The sequence below is a fragment of the Macrobrachium rosenbergii genome, chromosome 2, assembly GCF_040412425.1.
Source record: "Macrobrachium rosenbergii isolate ZJJX-2024 chromosome 2, ASM4041242v1, whole genome shotgun sequence".
Classification (NCBI taxonomy): Eukaryota; Metazoa; Arthropoda; class Malacostraca; order Decapoda; family Palaemonidae; genus Macrobrachium; species Macrobrachium rosenbergii.
Genome location: NC_089742.1, coordinates 62,021,477 through 62,043,332, shown reverse-complemented (window position 1 = coordinate 62,043,332; position 21,856 = coordinate 62,021,477). Strand labels below are relative to the sequence as shown.

At 34.4% G+C, this 21,856-nt stretch overlaps 1 protein-coding gene across 1 annotated transcript in view; it reads left to right on the top strand.

Moving 5' to 3' along the window:
* The window catches only part of LOC136843161 (hemocytin-like), a 224,310-nt gene that overhangs the window by 127,723 nt on the left and 74,731 nt on the right, over positions 1-21,856 (top strand). The window contains 24 exon segments of the mRNA XM_067111219.1: positions 293-449; positions 944-1,166; positions 2,291-2,489; positions 2,655-2,733; positions 3,148-3,265; positions 3,448-3,565; positions 4,463-4,692; positions 4,832-4,981; positions 5,204-5,348; positions 6,422-6,445; positions 9,371-9,468; positions 11,150-11,333; positions 11,887-11,993; positions 12,745-12,877; positions 13,172-13,618; positions 13,896-13,925; positions 14,383-14,480; positions 15,238-15,398; positions 16,186-16,255; positions 17,093-17,234; positions 17,596-17,633; positions 17,676-17,702; positions 18,024-18,141; positions 19,973-20,041. Coding sequence (XP_066967320.1) covers positions 293-449; positions 944-1,166; positions 2,291-2,489; positions 2,655-2,733; positions 3,148-3,265; positions 3,448-3,565; positions 4,463-4,692; positions 4,832-4,981; positions 5,204-5,348; positions 6,422-6,445; positions 9,371-9,468; positions 11,150-11,333; positions 11,887-11,993; positions 12,745-12,877; positions 13,172-13,618; positions 13,896-13,925; positions 14,383-14,480; positions 15,238-15,398; positions 16,186-16,255; positions 17,093-17,234; positions 17,596-17,633; positions 17,676-17,702; positions 18,024-18,141; positions 19,973-20,041 — 3,165 coding nt within the window.

The following is a 21,856-nucleotide window of genomic DNA, read 5'->3' as shown; positions in this document are numbered from 1 at the left end:
ATTCAGCTTTTTCATGTCTATTTACTTTAAACGGGATTATCAAATTATGTTACTCTTGTTTCCTCTGTTATGCATCATATTAACTATGCAGATTTGAACTATTGTAAGCTGAAGTAACTTTTTTTTTCAGTGTTCTTTGAGTTATTATTATAATTATTATTATTATTATTATTATTATTATTATTATTATTATTATTATTATTAGCATGGAGAAAAACCAGCATATGATGTATTCATTTTTTATATATTTAGGGTTTATTCCGGATAAATAATTATCATTCCATGCAATCAGGTTGCGCCAAGGACATATGTCCTCCAGGGTATGTTCACAAGAGTTCGACAGATTCGGAGTGCGTCCCAGTAGCTGACTGTGAGAAACGGTGCAAAGAAATCGACGGGAAGGTGTACTTGGAAGGCGACATCATTTCTCAAGATGATTGTCATACCTGGTTAGTTAGTTTCATGACTTCAGTTACTAGTGAATTTGTATGCCAAATGTTTTGTAAATTCGCCTTTGTTTTTCTGAATTCATCTTTGAGTTTCCATGAATTCCTAGAGAACTGAGTTTTGGCAGAGCTGAGCTTATTTGATATATGCATTGCAAAGATATCCGGATCACATAACATGTACTGTATAGTAAATATGGCTGACACTTTTGTCATAAAACAGTCTTGTATCAATTTTTAGGTTGTGATAAAATTTTAAAATATCAAACAATATTTTATTACTCATGTATAATAAGCATTTTACCAGGGTATTGCAAATTGTCCATCTTCACTATTTATTCCAGCTTTTGATTTGAAAAGTTTTCCCCTCGAACTGCTCTCCATATTATCAGCCATCCATATGATTTGACTCTTTAAAAGCTCTAGGAGTATTGTAGTGCATTTTGCTTCAAGTTGTAGTTGCATTTTCGTACAGCCTCATTGTCGTTGTTTCTTAGCACTTGCTCAAGAAAGAAGGAGATTTGTCGTGGAACGCCCTGTGAGACGACTCCCTTCTTGGAAACCACTCCACGAGTCTCGACTCCCGTCCCTCTGGAAACTACCCCAGCAGCTTACCACAAGGCCTGTAATGATGGATGGAGTGAGTGGGTTAGCAATGACAAGCCAGTTATCTACAGACAGAACTCGGACTTGGAAACTGTACCAGAAAAGATAGAAAAGGTGAGTCATCATTTTTCATTCACTGAATAAAGAATATTGACAAGGAAACAATATACAAAACTATACATAAGAAATTTTTAAACAAAGTTTTATAAGAATACTAGAAGTCTGAAGCTAGTATAGAGTGAGAAATGATAGCATAAGGGAAATTTCGAAAGTTCAGTATGTAATTGACATAAAAAATAGAAGGGAGATGGTGGTGGCTTGGACAGGTCTTTTGCACCCTATGGGCACCAGAAGAGTTCGAATACCCGGACTTACTTGGATGAGAATGGAGATAGAGATGAATGGAGATTGGTGAAAGTGAAAGCACAAGAAAGATATGAGTGGTGGAATTTCTCAGAGGACCTTTACACCGCTCAGAGTTAGAGATGACCGTGATGAAAGAAAACTTACGTTTTTCAGTTGCTTCTCTTCGCATTCACCTACTCTCAATTTCCTTTCCAACTCTGAATGACCTCATAGGTCCCAGTGCTTGGCCTTTGGCCTAAACTCTATATTCAGTCACGTTCAGTTCAGTTGCTTCTCAGTTTGACATTATTATGCTTGCCTTGGCATTTTACAAAAGATTTTACTAATAGCTTAAAAATTTACTTTTTTTGCTACAGTGACATGTTTTATACATTTTTACCATACACATTTTTCTGAGAAAGTATTAGGCTGTTAGGCTTCGTATTCTCAGCAGCTATTTTATGAGATGAGATTATATTATATATATATATATATATATATATATATATATATATATATATATATATATATATATATATATATATATATATATATATAGCAAAGAGAGAGAGAAGTTTTACATGCATTCACTTACTGAACAAATACAGTCATTGAATATGTTTATGACAAATTGAGTATATGTGCAGTATAAGTCAAATGTATATTATGAGATCTGATTTTGCATTCATGGTTTGTTGAGACTATACTGAATACTACGTTGTTAACTTTCCTCATATTTTCTTGGTTTCAAAGCAACAGCAAATAAAAGCAAAATGAATATGTTTTAGTAGTCCTTCATCATCATAACTCACTTTAAAAGATATTAGAATACATTTAAAAGTAAAATAACCTTTTGCAAAAATTAAATTCAACAGAAAGGAATATCTTTGCAGAGTATAGCTGGTCGAGGCTGGTGCGAACGAAGCCAGATTGTTGATATCAAGTGTCGTAGCGTGGGAACCCACAGGCCTCACACTGAGCAGTCTGGAACGAAATGCAACCTCGAAGATGGGCTGCTATGTCAGGGTAGAAATGATGCAGATGTGGACGAAGCCTGTTGGAACTATGAAGTTTCGTTCCTCTGTGATTGCAGTATGTTCATTTGGATCTTGTGTTATTGTCATTCGGTTATTTGTGAAGAAATCTGTATTAAGAAAGTAAGCTTGTATCTTATGAGAACATTGTCTCACATTTTTTTGGCATATACCGATTTTACACTTAGATTGTAATCGACTTTCATGTTTGGTTTCTCTAAAGGCATTCCCACTGTCGAAACTACAGCTGGGACCACACCTTTAACCCCTGCCCCTCCGCCAGTAATATCTACACCAGCAGTGTGAGTGAAATTATCAAAACTAACGATGTATTTTTAACTTGTTTATAACTTCGTGCTGTTTTACAATATGCAATTTTAGTACTTTTGTTGAGATTTTATATTAATTTTAGTTTACAAGACTCAAATTCCATATGAAAGGAGTATGAATGATTAATCAAAGCTGGGAGTAAAACCAAGGGCTTGCTTTTAAAGTGCTCATCCAATATGTTGTCATTACCTCATTAGTTTGTTTTATATGACTCTGAATGACACTTAGGGCCCAGTGCGTGTGCTGTGTCCCTAAATTTTAATTTTCCATACCTCTTAAAATACTGCCAGTTTTTGCAGGTTTAGGGAAGCAGTATGTCATTGAGGATTGTAAATGCAAGGTGTCAGTTTATCTGTTGTGATTTAATCATGTTTCTTGTATTTTAGACCATTTGTAACTGTATCGCTGCCCATGAATTGTGAAGAGGAGGGCTGGAGCCGCTGGTATAATCTCCATTTCCCAGACAATGATGGAGAATTTGAATTGTTATCCGAAATTCGAAAAGTAAGATTTACCATGAGTTTTCTCTCTGTTCTATTGGCATGCGTCATGATCCAACTCCTTTTTCGTTATTTATATTTCATTTGGTCCTTGTACATTGATTGTCGGTTCTACCATTCCTTGAGCATGATTTGATAGTTACTGATAAAATAATTAATATGATTATCTTTCTTATTCTGCAACAGACTGACTCTTTGTGTCCTGACCATTACATCAGTGAGGTAGAGTGCCGTTCTGTCAGAAGTGGTGAACCAGACTCTGTGGTAACCTGTGACAAAAATGGTGCCCTGTGCAGGAACAGCGGTAGGAATTTATTTCATCTCGTTTTATCATATCTTAGCCCCAAAGGCTTTACTACATTGCTCTGGTGGCTCTTTAAAAAAAATTCCTAATCTGTTTGTGTAAGGACATTAACTCGGTTGTATAACTACATGGTTCCTGTTTTCTAATAACAAGAAACTTCTTACATCAGTTACTTTAAAACAGACTTGTCTTTTTACTGGGTCAGAAACAGGTTGTATTGTGTGTATGAACTGATAACTTTCTTAGAATTGAATAGTGACAGCCTCCAGTCAAAGAAAATAACAGTACTATTTATGTCTGCTTGACCAAAGTTATGATTGAAGGGTATATCTCATAAAGGAGGAAACGTTGCAAAAACAACTGTAATTAAATGAATTTGGAAATATTGATTAGACTGGGGGCCTGTTTCCTGAAGACCTACCATAGTTTGGTTTTTGTTTGTAACATAATTTTATAGAACTGTTTTCTGAAACCAGAATAGATGCTTAGGTTTTAGTAGATAGAGGAAAAAATCAAATGATATCTAAGTATTTTTTAAATTCTATGGCTTAATCGAAACCAGGAGTTTTGTTTATTTTGCAGCCTCTCACTTAGTACCAATAACTTTTCAATACAAAAAAAGTATTTAAATCTTCAGCACTTTGGAAGTACACTTTTGAGTTTTTTGCCAATTACAACAAAGGGTTATCTGGTATGCTTTGTTTAGTAAAAGTAGTAGTAAAAGTAGTCGTAAAGTCACCAATTACATTATAGAGCTCTGATTACGACAGGTTTCTCATGTAGTTTGATTCTCATAAATTATAGTATCCAAATGCGACGCATAACTTCAAGTACTTTTCAAGCATCATTGAGCCATGCTTATTATTTCTACGTTCATATTTTCCCTTTCTATTTTAGGTAGTCAGACATTCTGTGAAGATTACGAGATTAGGGTAAAGTGTCAGTGTGAATGCCAAGATGGACTTGGAATGGAAGACAACACGATTCCCAATGACAGCATCACAGCATCTTCTATGATGGAAAGAGACGACAGGCCGTATTCAGCTCGTCTGAATTCAAAATGGGCTTGGACGGCTAAGGAAGTAGATGAATTCGATAGTGAAGCGATCCAGTCTGAGTGGTTGCAGGTAAGGCGAGAGGATCACCCTGTCAGCTTTTCAGACTAACCAATCTGGTGAATAGAATTCTAAATTCTGTGAAGTGTGATTATCTTTATAAGAAAAACCATTTTTCCAGGTAATGATATTTGTAATTTATTAAAAACAGGTGGACTTAGGAGACGTCAAGGAAGTGACAGGTGTGGTGACACAGGGCCATCCTTACTATGATCAGTATGTGCAACGTTTTGCAGTTCAGGTCTCCGAGACTGGAGCTTCTTGGGAATCTGTCAGTGAAGAGGGCTCTTCGTTTGCCAAGGTATAATTTATGAGTTTTCGTAGTTTTTATTCATAGGTATGTTCATTCCTGACATTGGTTATTTACATGGTTTTTTAGTTATCGGACTTACATAGTTTACCAAAATCTTATTATAATCTAGTTTTATGTCTTCTTTTTTAAAGAGTGAAAAGAAGAGTTACGCTACAAACTTTCATGATTTAAGGGTGTTTTCTTATTAAAAATTTCATTTATTTCTCCCAGCAATTCAGTGGCAATAATGATCGTAATACTCCAGTGACGAACTTGTTCCCCAAGCCTTTGTTTGCTCGATATTTGAGGATTATTCCAATAAGCTTCCGCTCTGCAATATCTCTCAGGCTTGAAATTACTGGATGTAATATTACAAGTAAGTTTATAATATGTATGGTTATCACTCATAAGTTACTACACCTAGTTAGGGATATTTGTAAGTTTTGGAAACAGAATTTCTATGCTGCGAAGTGAATTTTAAAACACTAAGCAAAGCAAGATAGATGATATTACTCCTTAGAATGCTTGGCTCTTTGAGATGAAAAGCATAAGGGCCAGATGCAGCCTTGCTTGGTTTTTCAAGTATATAAATGAACACTCCTCGTTATTTTGACATAGGTCTTCTTCCTTAGAATTATGTCATGATACTTGCACAGCCTGTTCGTAAAATTAGTGAGCACTCTCATGACATTATCTAACCCTTTTATTTGTCTCACAAATAAAATTTGCGAAACTAAACTCTCTCTTCCCCACAGTGATACTCAGAATATAGCAACCTGTAATTTTTGTTAGATTGTGGCACTTGTTGTATCCCATTTATACTTAGAATATAATAACCTGTAATTTTCTGTTAAATTGTGGCACATTGTTGTATCTCATTTATACTGTGCTATCTTCCATCAAGAACTTGGCTGGGTATTTTGTTACAGTAGTGTTCATCTCCAAAACGTCTCAGTGTGTGGTATGAGGGCCTTTTGACTAAAATCTTAAGTTAATGCTTCACTCCTCCAGCTAATGTTGCTTCTTTAAGTTTTCCTTATTTATACATGTTAGCTTAATTTCAATATTAATAGTTGTTAAATATGCCCCTTTCCTTCAGGGATATGTTCCCTCCCCTATCCTATTTCTGCTCATAATCACTAATCGTCATTCTACAATTTCTCTTCCCTATGATTCTCCTTTTTACACACCATCTTTTTTTTCTCACTCCAATTTGGTAGCTGTTTTTCTAAGTAAACTAACCTTGTGCAATGGTATGGATGTGACTCCAGGTAGTATTTTGGAAATATATACTTATTAACAGTTATTATAGCATATGATCCTCTAAATAAGATTTTAGGCATAAAGTGTTATTGTTAGAATATTATTTAATAGAGAAACATTTTGTTTGAGTGATACTGTTTTTATTTCAATTCCATTAATTCATCTGCTTATAACATTTACTTTCAGAGGAAACAACACTACCTTTCGAAGGTACGTTGATTTTCTGTTTTTTTCTGTATGTGTTTTGTGGTGTAATTTTGTATCTGTATTTAATACTTTTTAAATGCCTTCATCTTTTTCCTTTTTTTACCTGTGATTCATGTATATTATAACCATTATTATTAAATTTTAGCGGTGTTCATATACATAATTTCTTTTACAAAAATTATTTTTGCTTGGGAAATATGAATCATTACTGGTTTAATGCGGTGTATTGACATTTATGTTGAATTCTGGATCATTAATACAACTGAAATTGTCATGAACCTCCTATCATGTTTCACTAGAGAATATTATGCATTAATTATCACACCCAATAGAAAACTGAAAAACTGAAAACTGCATGTCATTAGAGCAGGTACTTTTCAAAATTGATAAAAAAACAGTGTTATTGGAAAAACAACCATACCAGCTGGTCAATTAGTGTAGCTGTTATTGTTATGGCATGCCACTCAGATGTCGCAGGTTCGCGGCTCCACCCGGGTGATGACAAATCACTGGTGCTGTATCATAATCAGTTACTGGTGCAGTGTGGGGCCTGCGGAGAGAGGTTGAAACTAGCATTCTTTGGAAGCTTGAATTTCAAGTCAATGGCCCCTGTGTGCTTGTTCCATGTGAATAGGTTTCATCTACAGAAATAATGCTAATAATAATTAGGATAAGGAATTCAGTGCAAGAGCTCAAATTTTATATGAAGTACATTCCAATTAATATCTCAGCTATTCAATCTTTTGGTTTCTAACATCGTTATTACTGTGCTCCTATACTTCTAGCATAACTATTTCAAAATAAACACTTCATCCACACATCCTTTTATCACTACTCTTCCCTAAAACAATCTTTACGATATATATCATAGTGTTATAAATAAACCAGGTACCATACTCGTACACCTTCATAGGCATACTTTATAATGTTATGCACCTAAATTTTTTCTCTGACCATTACCTTCTTTACCCTCTGACAAAGCAACACTTATTCCTTTCACAAAATCAGGTTTAATATTTAACGCCGAACGATACATCTTTCTCACCTTGGTAGCCACACATTCACACTTTCGCCACCTACTGCAGTATCTGACATTTAATCCCATTAGTCCTGCCTCCATTTTGTTCTTCCACCTCTTTATTGCTTTCCTTACATCCTCAGTATTTACTTATTAAAGCATTAATTAATTTAAACTAATCTCTTCCATTTCTGTATCATTCAAACCTGCCTTTCTTTTATCCGCACCATTCAACAACTCGTCGGCAACTACTACATTGGCACAGGATTGCTTTCTCCTTGAACAACATGTCTCTGTTTTCTTTTTCTGCTCTTGAGATCCATTCGCTCTGTCATCATTTTCACCGCATTTAGGTACAATTCTCGTACCCAAAATTACCGCCTCAGCTTTATCAGGAAATTTTCAGTATACTCCTTGTTTCCACTCACTTCTCGACTGCCTTCTTTGTTTTCTCATATACCACTCTATGACCATCTCTTGTTTTCCAGCTTCACTTCGGCGTCAGTAACCTAGGTGTTGTGAAGCCAGTTTTATTAGTCATAAATCAATCAATCAATCCAACTTCGGATTATTGCTCTTTAGTTTTAACTCAACTTCAAATAATTGCTTTTTTTTTCCTTTTGATTAACGCAAGAATTTCATCTTATCATCACTTACTGCTACTGTTGTAATTCATCTTTCTAAACAAACGCTTTTTCCTGATGTTGTGACTCTGTTTTTGAACTTGACATTTACTCGTATACTCTTCCCACATCAGCGTCTTTAACCCTAGCCCATTTTACATACATCTCGTATGATATTCCGCCTTCTTTCGTACCAAGCTCACTTCTACTAATTCGATTATTTTTGGCCACATTTCAACCATTCTTCTCCAACTAAAACTTCTTTCTGATTTCTCTTTTTGCTTCAACTAAATTATGACCAAGTTATTTTCTAAATAGAAGAAGGTGATTGAAAGTTATATATATATATATATATATATATATATATATATATATATATATATATATATATATATATATATATATATATAACTTTCAATCACCATATATATATATATATATATATATATATACATGAGAGAGAGAGAGGGAAGTATAGTATATAGTGGGATGATTGAATAAAAATGTGTATTGATAGTTATGGTATTAGGTTTTGGTGTGTATTTATTTGTTTATTGGTTAAATGCTGTTGTGTAAATTTGAATTTTTGTTTATTTGATGTATTTATACATATGCTTATTTACTTACATTAAGTCATTCTATGTTGCAAGGTGGCTTAATGGTAGTCATTGATATCTTATGTTTTCATACTGCTACCTGCTTCCCCCTAGGATATGATTGAGAAGAGATTTGTAAATAGTTACATACATCTGTGTTGTCCGTTACTATCTCTGTGTTCAATGCACTTCTCTTCTTCATTATATACAGTATATATATGTAAAATAAATATATATATATGATATTATATATATATATATATATATATATATGTATATATATATATATATATAGATGTGTGTAATTATATATATATATATATATATATATATATGTATATATAATATATATATATATAAATATAGATATATATATATAGATATATATATACATATGTATATAGATACAGTATATATATGTATATATATATATATATATATATATATATATATATATATATATATATATATATGTATGTATGTATGTATCAGTATATATACTGTACTTACATATGTATACACATACAGTATATATACATTATATATATTTTATATATATAAATATATACATATGTATACACATATACATATATATATATATATATATATATATATATATATATATATATATATATATATACATATATACACACACAGTATATACATACGGGCAATTATTAATTTTTTATAGGTATAACCACTCCATTCATCAAGGAAGTTGTTGTGCCAGAATGCAAACACGGATGGACAGACTGGATGAACACACACACTCCAGGACCTGATGACTGGGTAAGTTCTTGATAAAGTGTAATTTCTGTTTGTATTTGGTGAGTGGCTGGCTTGTTCTTGTAAGTAGACCTTTAGAAGTCACTGCCTGCTTTTGTTTCCCCTTCGTCTTACAACTTTCTTTCCTCTAAGCTGTGGCATTCACTTTCTGTTTCTGTTTTTCTCCAATTAATATGAGTGAAAATTTCAAATGCTAGGTCTACCATGCCATATCCATCGGAGTCAGACCCATTATTTGGTGCTCCTATTTATCTGTTCTGTTACTTTGGACTTTGGTTTTGTTAGGCCGTCCTGTAAAAAAATATTTAAGCATAATGTAAGTAATTAAATATGTAAGTTGTATAGTAACTAAATATGCACTGAACAAATTAGTAAACAAATATTCAGCAAAAATCTTAATATAATATGATAGTACTACATGCACCGACTCAACCACCTCACCACACAATAGCATACAGATAACTGATTACTATGCCCGTAAAACTATGTGAACTATTTCCGATATTGGCACCAATATGTAATCATACTAAATGGTTAGCAGTGACAAAATAATTAACATATCTGCTATAAGTTGAAGTTCTTGTTTAAGTTAAGTTTAGAGAACATAAGTTTTTATACTCAAATATGCTTACTAATTTCTGAAGTAGTCAGACCAGAAACTCATTATGAAACATTTTCCAATAAAACTTTTCTAAGTTAAATTAAATTCCCATCCTTCCATAAAAACATTAACAAATCTACAAAACCGTGAGTAGACCACTCCAAGAGTCTTAGTAGTTGCTATGGCAGATAAAAATGCTGGAAATCATTGTGATTCAGAATTAAAATTTCTTCTGTTATCAAATATTCGTGTTAAAAATTTGTCAGTACTAACACTAATTTCGATGTGGGATCTTATTAATCTTAGTGATTTTAAGAACTCAAGGATATATGGAATAATCATCAAATAATATGTCCCCCTGCTATGTAAAGACAATAAATCATCTAAAGGTCTAACTCTATATATCTTATCTTGCCATCTGTGTGGGTAGTTGTTAATACCTTATTTTCGTATAAATGTAAACATAAGTTTACTATATTAGGTTTATAATTAGCAATCGTATGGATACCTTTTACCTGCCAAAATATCTTATCAATATTATTAAGTCGAACACAGAACCTAAAGTTAATAGGACCTTCAGGGTTTTTATTATACAAACCAATTTCTTTATTATTTTCAGCTATCCAGTCATGTTAAGATATTTTATCGACTTTCACGTAAAGTTTATCTAAAATTAGATTTAGAAAAAGTGTATTGATTTAGATGTTTGACTTTGTAATAAATCTAAATTTGATAGAAATTTTATGAAGTTTAGGAATGGCAAACTTAGTTCATATTTTGTAATTTGAAGGCACAACTTTATATGATTAGAGGTCATTAACAAATGTTTTGTTTCTAATATCATCAAGACGAATGTTACATACTTTGAAGTTATTGCTATGGGTCAGTTTCTGAGATTAAAAGTAGAACATATCTGTTAGTCAAAAGTTATTGTTAGATTTATCTACTGGCAATTATATATATATATATAATTATATATATATATATATATATATATATATATATATATATATATATATATATTGTGTGTGTATGATAGAACAGATAGACAGAAAATATTCTAAATTTCCACTAATCTTCCAGGATGACAAAGATGATTTGCACACACTGTGGCACCAATATCAGTTTTGTTCTGTGGAGCACATAAGGGAGATACAGTGCCAAGTGGTTGGACTTGGTTTAAGCTATCAAGATGCTGGTCAGGTGGGAATTGTTTGCAACATCAACAATGGTTTGCAGTGCAATGACGAACTACAGGCTCCTCAGCGTAAGATAATCTTGATTTGTTTTGTTTCTGAGAGATAAAGTGCCATGGATTCCATTAATTGGAAATCCACAGTTATATCATTGAATTATATTATTGGCAAAAGTTAAAAATTAACTAAGACTTTCGAGTACTTGAGTGGTGTGTTCCTCCTCATTGTATATATTAAAAGTAAGATTCTGATTTTTTGTATAAACACTGAGAATGAACACTTCAAGTGTTCGAAAGTCTCAATTTAAAGTTTTTAACTTTTGCCAATAATACAATTTCTTAATATAATTGTGAATTTGTCATGATCAACAATTTTGTTTGTGACATTGTGAATTTTTGGATAATATTAGTTTTTTGAAAGGGTTTCTTGTAGGTGCCTGATAATAGTTTTGATCTTCTATAACGAGGATAACTGTCCTGATGGTATTCATAACTGTCATCATTATCGTAAGCAGTAGTAGAAGTCCATGCAATAATTTTTGGAGTTGTAGTGAACAGTAGGAACATTGAAATTCTTGTGGAATAACGAATTCCAGTAACATTCTGCACTATTGCACATTTCCAGATTGCTTCGACTACGAAGTTCGATTCTTCTGCGACTGTGGATTGACGACTTCCACCATGGATTCCCTTAATTTAGGCTTGTTTGTGGAAAGACACCCGCTCCTCTCTGCCCAGATTTGACGAGATTACAAACAGCATGAGGACTGCCATTAATTCTACAGAAGAGAAGTTTTATTCCATGGATTCAGATTATGGCGGTTCTTTGTTGGGTGAGTCACGATAGGCTGTGGACTTTAGTTTCGCTGAAAGGGTTCGCAGTTCCCCGGCCGGCTGATGAAGGTTAAGAGTTTTTTTCAGGTGATAGAAATTAATTTCTCTTGCTATAATGTGGTTGGATTCACAATAGCTGTTCCCGTTGCTAAGTAATTTAGTTCTTGCCACGAAAAAAATAAATCCTAATAATTTAGGCCAGCCCTAGGGAAAACTAGGTAAAACTAAGGTATTCTTAGCAATTTGAATTATGGCTCTCTTCAGGGCTTGTTGTATTGTCGAGAGGGAAAACATTTTTAGTAGTGTTTCTCATTTGATTTTCACATATGTTATTGTGGGATTTCTCATTTGATGTTGAAGCAGTTTTAAGTGGAGTCTCGTGTTTTTCTCATGCGGAATTTTGTACTGTATAAAACGTTTATTTAGAATGGATACTTCAGTATATTTTCTAATTTAGTTTGATTAAGAGGTGCTTACTTTTGGAGTGTTAAAGAGAAATGCAATCAATAAAAGTGGTGAATCATTCTTTGCAGTTATGTTTTCTAAAATGTTATATATGGATTATTATAAGTTGTTTTCAAGATTCTTTAACTTATTGATTCATTTTAATTATGTGCGCCAACATTTTAATTCAACTTTTATTTAACAGTGTGTGAGTGTTTCTGAGTTTGAAAAAGCATATATCGAAAAGGAATGCGGACCTGGAACCTATTACCATCCACTCACGCGGACTTGTGATTTTGAGTATAACGTTATGAAGATCAGAAAGGATTGCGTTAAAAGTAAGGATCTCAGATGTTCTGTAGATTTGAAGTTCTGCAAAAATGTTCATTGAATGTAATGTTCTGTACCTTATTGAATGGCAGTGATGTTCTGTAGATTTAATATTCTGTAATTTTCTGTGTGTGTATGTACACAGTGTTTCCCAAAATTTTTCAGAAGTCACACCCTGTAACAGTATATTGATATGCAATCAGGGAAAGATGGAACATAATACCAAATGAAGTGCGTTGGAGTAGGTTATATCATTGTAACAGACAGTGTTTAAAAAAAATAATCCTTTTCTCCAACTGCAGAACCGCCACCCATGTACGTGTCGACAGTTCCTTCCATTACCACCCAGAAAGCAGCCTGCTTTGGTGACTACTGGACCGAGTGGTTCAATGTGAGCCATCCAGTGGACGATGGTGGAGACTACGAGAGCTTTGACAAGATCCGCGAGATGGGCTTTGAGATCTGTGACAGCATGCACATCAAGGACATTCAGTGCGAGGCAAACAAGGAGACAAAGAGTGAAGCTGTGACATCTTCGAAAGGAAGCCCCAAAGGTGGGAAGAAAGGAGGCCGCAAAGGAAGTCGCCCGACGCCCGCCCGTTACTCCTATGAACGCACAGACTACAAACGTACCGGGGACGTCGATGTTCTTTGTAACACTGAGGTGGGACTTCAGTGTGACAATTTCATGCAGTATGCAGGAGATGGACAGTGTCAGGATTATGCCATTAGAGTTTTGTGTTCTTGTGGTAAGTAGCCAAGATGTTTTATGGCTCCTTTTACACGTATAAAAATGGTTTCTTAGAATGGTGTAAATCTTAAGATCTTCTGTGCTTTTCTCCATCCATGTGTAGGAAAATCGGGTATAATTCTTGTCATAATGTCACTCTATGATGCCCAATTTATGTATGGTTGAATAACTTTCATTACGTAATACCCTTGGTATAAGTTACTAAATAACTAATTTTAAAAAGAATAAATTGTTTGTCTGCAGCAGGCATTGCAATGACCATATTTACTTAACAGAGGCAACAATGGAAACTACCGCTGGAATAAGCCCATGAAGTTAATGAGTTGACATCAGAAGTCAAGAATCATCACCACTCCATTTCAATAGTCCCAGGTAAATGGATTTTTATTCATTTTAAGGCTGCCTGCACGACTTTTGTTGATAAAAATACAGCTTTCATAAGAAGTATCAGTTTTAAAGTAACTGACATCATTTTAATATTTTGTTTCTTTAAATAATAATTGCTTGGAACCAGAGCAGAAACATACAGATCACGTAAAAATAGTTTTAAGTGTAGTCTTCTTGTTTTCTTGTTTTACGGGGAGTAATAGAAGCTAACAGGTGATGTTATTTCTAAATATGCATGCTATCTTATTAACTAGGAGTTCACAAAATTGAAATATTCTGCCCCAGAATTTATTCACGTTTTTTCATGTAGATTGCAACAAAGCAGATTTCAAAAAGGAAAATAGTACTAATTTCTGTTTATGATCAATTTCACAGTTTGCCCTCCAACGAAGACTCTCATAGAAAATGCAGTGCCCTGTGAAAATGTCTGCGGATATCACCGAACGAAACTCCAAAAGAATAAGGAATGTCAGGTAAGTGAGGACTTGTAATTCCTTATGAATGAATTTTATAAATGAATTTTCGCTGTCTGTATTAGTTCCCAATATAAGGCAGACTACAAAATGCCATGGGAGTAAAAATGTTACAAGGTCAAATAAAATTTAATTGGCTCTTGGTCTTACTATCCTATTAAAATGTATTTGTGAATTCTATGATTGCCATTAACAGTGCCTTATACTTATATATATATTATTATATATATATATATATATTCATTATATATATATATTTATATATATATTATATAATATATATATATATTATATATTTACTATATATATACAGTATATAAATATATAAAATATGTATATATATACATATATATGTATACATATATAGGTATACATATATATATATACACATACATATATATATAAAATGTAAATTTATATGTATGTTGTTACAAGAAAATGAAAAACCTGCTAAACTGAGAGATATTACTGATACTGTATTGTCGGACTTTTGTCTTTTTAAAGATAAAAAATAGAAGACAGTAATTTGGCCATAAGAATTATGAAAAAGGTTAAAGTGCTTAACCACCATTCTGCCAAAGATAATGGTACACTTATCCTGAAAAATGGTGCCATTTGCTCTAAAGAGAAGTTCATATGAGTGAATAGTCAGTAACCTGACTTGTGAAGAGGGGAGAGATGCAAATTAAAGTCTGTATTCAGAGGTGAGACACTTCTCTTCTACTTTTCTGCACTGATCAGTAGAATGCAGTGACAGATGGCGCTAAGTGCCCCAGGCCAGTATCTGAGGGACAGCACGACCTGTGTTCCTCGTGAAGACTGCAACTGCATGCTGGAGAATGGAATGTCTGCACCTGTAAGTTTCCTAAGTCACATGTCTCAGAGACTCTGGGAGACTAATCTTTTTCTACTATTTAGGTTTGTGCAGTGATAAGAATCTTCATGTGGTGTGGTATAGTATCCAAGTTGTGGTGATATAGTTTAGAAAGTGATTTTAAAAGGAAAATCTGAAAAACGGACTTATTCTATACCACAATATTATTGATTTCATATTTTGTTCTTTTTTAATAGTTTTTTTTTGGCTCTTCAACTAAATTCTGTTATAACACCAGTTAGTGAATTTCAGTTTATTGTTCTTATTATTTTTATTATCATAGCTATTACGTATAGGTATATTAGATCATAAAGATTTATCATGCATGAAATTCAGTTTCCAAAAACTTTCAGAATAATAAGCCAGGTTATTTAATGATGTGGGATTTTATTTTGTCATGGTTATTTTGATGGCTTTCAGTTTGGCATATGTGAGATCAGAAGTGCAAGACATTGCTGCTCATACATTTATCATTGTATTGTTTTGTGTGTAAATGGCAGAAAGCGATAAAAACTCTACAAAATGTGACTTCCTGCTTGCAGATATTGAGTACAATTTTAAAAAAGTTTTGGCACCATCTTCATACCACAGTTGTGAAATAAATGCATATTGTGAGGTCACAGTTGTGAAATAAATGCATATTTTGAGGTCATCATTTCAGCAATACTGAAAAATAATTTTCTGAGCTAATATTACATACATATTTGGAGAACTCCTGTATTTAATACTTGGAAATTTTCATATTATGCTTAATGTTTGAATTATGTTTCCATTTTTTCAAAAACTGGTCATTGTCTTCCCGAGGTCGTGAATGAATTATGCCAAATGCAGCGATAATATTTTGATGTGTTCGTTCATCTGTACTCCAACAACACTAGAACCTATGAATGCTACCGAAACTGTAAGATTTTCTTAAATTGCTTTCGTTTTTTTAGTTTTAGTTTTTATTTTTTATTAACTAGTTTTTATTTTTTTTATAGTTTTGAATGGTAAGTGGTCAGTCATATCAGTGTGGTTTTAATAATAAATAAGCATCTAAACTTTAATAGGGAGAGATTAAGTCTGACCACTTAACTTTTAGCGAAAAAAATTTCTTATAAGGAACTGGTAAGGTATTACGGTATATAACAATAGAATGATTTTCCTTACTAATATTCTGGTGCTAAGATTTGTTTATAAACTTGCTGTTTCACCTGTATCTGAAAAAGATGCCCTGCAAGCAGTGGTAAAGTAAATTTGACCCTCTATCTAGTTCAGAGCTCTTTCTGCATTATTTTACCTTATATTCAGCATGAAAGTTGATCGTTATCACTTGTCATTTTACCTCTCTGAAAAACGAGTTCTTTTGAATTGTGCTACGATTAATTTTACCTTTCTAGTGCTTATTTATCATTTGTTAACTACTGGAATAAAATTTGAATGGTAAATTGGCTAGTAAATTTTACCTCATGTCACATATAAAGTTCCATCTATATCAATGTTTTTTTGTTAACCGCTTGCTATTTTCTGCAAGGTAAAATGTCATTTACTCATTTTAATTGTGCTGTAGTAGATCATATCGCATATGTAGCGAATATAATAATTTTTTATCATTTCATTGTGTTTATTGGAATAAGGAATAGTCCCCTAAGTTGTGCTACAGTCAAACCTTATACACTATCTATATCACTTGTTGATTTTTGTAACTGAAAGAGGAAAAGTCTTGTGATTTATTTTATGGCAAATTTCCTCCCCACAGCCTACTTTCAAATGTGGAGAGTGGAGCTCTTGGGTGAGTGGAGAACCATCTGATGAGGCGAAGGACTTGGTCTCATCTGTCCGTGAAAAGCATCCCGATATGTGCAAATACCCACACAAAATCGAATGCCGCAAGAAGACAAGTAAGTGTTCGATCTTGGATTTTGTTTGCCTTTAAATTCATCATAGTATAAGAAATTTTTTTAACTTCTGTATCATCAGGTCATCAAGATCATTGACATTTTGCTAGTTTTTCCATTTATGGGTTTAGCGGGAGAAATTATTTTTCTTTGCTGTGTGTTATGTGTATCAAAACGCAGTGCCATTGTTTGCTTTTATTAATCTGACACTTCTTTCACTGGGGCACTTCTCCATATCTTAGAATGAAGTAATTGCCTCGGAAAACAAAGTAAACATGTAAATATGAAGACTGTTAGATACACCGACCTGTTGATTTGTGTGCACATCATGAGCAGTGATACCATTTACTTTTTTCTCAAACAGAAGGAACATTGTCGAGCTTCTTGCCATTTGACCTTCTGGTCTGATGAAGGGAGAAAATTTGCCTGTGACAAGTTTGTAACAAAAATCCTCAGACTCCGGGATGTGAAGTAAGTGTCCACATGCGTTTTCTCTTGAATGTTTGAATGACTTATTTACTTACAATGCTCTCCCAAGTCATTGTGAATGCTCCAGATCATTTAGATTTTATAATAGATACTGTATTGGTCTAAAATTGTTCAGGTTTTCTTGCTGCAGCTTTCAAAACTTCAGTCTCTATAAGTATGCAAGTTGTGCTTGGTATAATTATTTTTAGTCTGTGCCATAACCAAGTTAAGATTAAGTTTGAAAATCCTGGCAGTTTTTTGTGAAATTTACAGTGTACAGTATTCAGTTTTTTCATTCACTTATTTATTTTTATTCTCCCAAAGGACATGGAAGTTCGTTTTGTTTGTTATTGCGATGAGTTCCAAGTTTCACTGGAAGGACTGCTGACACCTCCACCACCTGCACCTGCTCTTTTAACAACTTTGCCACCTAACGTTACAGGTCAGGTTTTATTTAAAGTTTGTTTTTAAACCAAACTAGAAGTAATAAGTAATATTCAACAAAGCCATTTCAGCTGCTTTTGTTATATTTTTTTACTGTACATTGTTAGTATTTTATTGATATTCCTTTTTCATCCACACCTTAGTTAATTACTGGTTTACGTGTATGTATGAATTGTCCAAATATTTTTGATGTTAAGAATGAAGTTTTAGAAAATAAGTTAAATTTTATGAAAAATTTTACAACTACTGTATGTATATGTTACACTTGAGGGAGATGCAGTTTTATTATTTATGGGAATCTTTTTTTTTTTTATTTAGGTGTTTATGCTCCCATATTGCCTTATTCGGAGGGGTGACCATAATAACCATGTAATCAAACCTTACTTTTGGTTGAGCCATAGTGTCCATCATGACCTAAATTCTTGGGGGCAATTTCTTTTGCTAGAGGATACACTCATCCACTCTTTATTTTTAGTTTGTGTTTTTATGCTACAAAATTAGTTATTCTTTTATGAGAAAGATTGCTTTGCTTTTAAATGGTCCTTTTGACTATTTTGTAGTGGCAGTATCATTGTTGAAAAATAGTTTGCACTGTCATAAAATAGCTATGGGGCCTTTCTTTTTGCCAGTAGGTTGTTTTCATTTATAAGGGATGGTTTCAAATATAAGCAAGACAAGAGTCATTACTTTGTTCATCTTTTAAGTGTGTCTCAAGGATGAGCCATATTACATACAAATTGCCACTTGGTGAGTCAAAACTAGCTTTCTCCAAACTGTACCACAAAAGTCTGTCTACTTTCTCCAGCCAGTACTTCTAACCAACACTCTTCAGGTCTTCCTCCCAGCAATGCCACACATTTATCAAGTCTTCACAGTTCTTATCCCTTCTGTTTCCTTATCTGTACATCTTCTGTATAGACACCTCTTTCAACAGGTCTTACCTTATTCATTTCATTTACATTTCACTACCAGGTTTATAATACCATCAAGGAAACCTCATTTGTGCTTTACAAGTTTTTCCTTTCTTGTCAGTCTTCTGTTCGAAGCACATTGCAGAGTTCATGCTAATCTACTACTTCCTGTATTCGTTCTGCTTCTAGTCTTCTACTGTCTGTACTAGCATTCACTGACATATCTTCCTCGTTTTCATTTATTCTCAAAGCCTTACTCTTCCTAACGCTTACTCTCAATGGTCTTCTCCTACAACATTACAAACTCTTTCACCAGACTGTGTAGTTGCCCTTGACTACCTTCACAAAAACATTCATCATCTGGAAGCACTAAATGAATACCCACTGAAACAATACACCCTTGTGTAAGACACAAATTTAAACCAAACTATTTGTTTCCTTACATGCATATCCTAAAATAGGATTTGCTATCATCAGATAAACTTGTAATAAGTAACCTTTCACTCCATATACCATAAGCACAGTCATCTTCACATCCATGTCAATTCATTCATAACTTTTATGTAGGTTTGCACTATTAATTTGTTTCCTTTACTCAAACTTATAACACCACTGTTTTATAATAGGTATCCAGTCGAAACACTCTCTGCCTTTTCTAAATTACTGTATGCTGCTTTTCACTCATCATTCTTCTTATCTGTCTTGCTCTTGCCACATCTGTTCACCTGTTACAACATTTGATTTAACTAAGAACTAACTTACAGCTTTCTCTCCTTAAATAAATTTACTCGCATTTAAAACACTGGTAGAGACATACAGACATGTATGTGCGTGTGTGTGTGTATGCATCTATAAGTCACACATTTCTGTATAATTTCAAGCTTTCATTGCTTAAGCATATGCTGTTCTTTTTTTCAGTAGAAAGCACAACATATATAGGAGAGTTCCCAACTAATGTGACTACTGAATATCCTCCATTGAATGACGGTAAGCCATTTTTCGTTCATTATATCTAACCATTTATGTGTACTGTAGGTGCATGATCACTAAGCAATTTCCAAGTGGCCCTTGTTCTTTCTCTACCTATCTGAGATGGCTTGAGCATATTAGGTTAGGAATTATTGCTTTAAATATGAAAATAATACACAGATGTAAGCACGGTGGTGAACTGTGCAGCTTTATTCAAGATTTTATTTTGGAATGACCTGAATTTCATAAATCTATTATGTCCTAAAGAAACCGTAGGTAATTTGCTGTTGAATTACTTATAATTAGAACCCAATGTGCAGCACCTGCTCATGAAACTTCTGACGTCATTCTGTGTTTTGTTCATGAGACTTACCTGCCAGATATATATATAGCTGTATTCTCGAAGGTCGACAGAATTTCAAATTTACGCGGCTGCAGCGTGGCCGGTCAGGTGGTTAGTACCCATTCCATGGCTGGGAGGCGGTGTCAGAACCATTCCATTTTCTATTCAGATTTTCTCTGTCGCGGACTGTCAACACCTGTTGTCAGTTCCTCCAAATTGATTTCGAAATTTATTGTCAAAAGTATTTTGGTTGTTTTTGGTATTCAACTGGATCTGTGACTTGGCATAAAAGCTCTTTGTGGACCGTTTTGATTTTGCTTTTGACTTTTCTTATAATTAAGATGTCTTACCTCTAGCTATCGAGTCTGTAGCTTGGGTGATTGTAAGGTGAGGCTATCGAAGACTTTGATAGTTCTCACTCTTTATGTATGATATGTAAGGGTGTTCAATGCTCTATGATAATCAGTAATGAATGTGTGGGATTGTCTGAGGGTGAGTGGAAGAAATATGAATGCCTATATGCTTAAATTGGAGCGTGATAGGCTGAGAAATCTTCCTCTAGAGTGCATCCTTAGTTGGACAGTCAGGTTTCTCCTACTAAGTAACCCTGTAGTAATTTATTACTAACCCTGTGTTTTGTTGCTGCAGAAGGTAATTCCCTGGCTCGTGTGGAGTCAATGCGTGCTCTTGAAACTAAAGTGAATGCAATTCAAACGCATAGTGTTAGTGCTAGTGCCCCTAGTGTTGTGGAGGGCGTCAGATCGGCCTATAATGCCTCTAGGCCTGGACCTCTGTCGAACTCCCAGGACCAGGGAGGGCATGTCGAAAGCATGAGGGTTCTTGGGGGCTTCCCACCGATCTGGCGTCCCTTCGGCAGGTCTGATGCCGCTACCCAGGCTGCCAGGGATCGTGCTCAGGGCACTTCATCCTGAAGGATTGCTTCTCGTCCTCCGACACGTCCTCCCGCCACGGGGTTGGAGCTCTCGGTTGGACTCTCGCCCTCTTAAGAGAAGCTTAGAGGAAAGGGCCTTCCGTCCTCTTCCTCTGAACGTTTACTCTTCCCCGAAAGTTGCGTGGATATTCCTCTGCAGAAGAGAGATAAAGTGTTTTTCGAATGATCACTCTCGCGACCCCTGTCGCTGCTAAGGCAAGGGCTAGAGCTTCTTCCCCTGTGGAAGGGAAGTATCGTCTCTCGCCCCTTTCCTTCTCTCAGGTTCAGCCCTTCTCCCGAGTGGCTTCTCCAACGTAAGATTTTGTTGGGTTTGCAACAACAGCTGGATGCTCTCATGAACCTTTCAAGATTCGAATCTGCCTGTTAAGAGGTACAGACTTTCACCTTCGTCTCCCGCTTGGAGGAACGATACAGAGCGCTGTCTTCTAGAGAAGTGTTTAGTGGCTTCCTATTCGTCTTCCCCGAGTTGAGGTGTTGGCCTTTTCTCTTGTCTCGCGCCAGGGCGCGTCTTGCTCTTCGTGAATTCTCACGCTTCCAC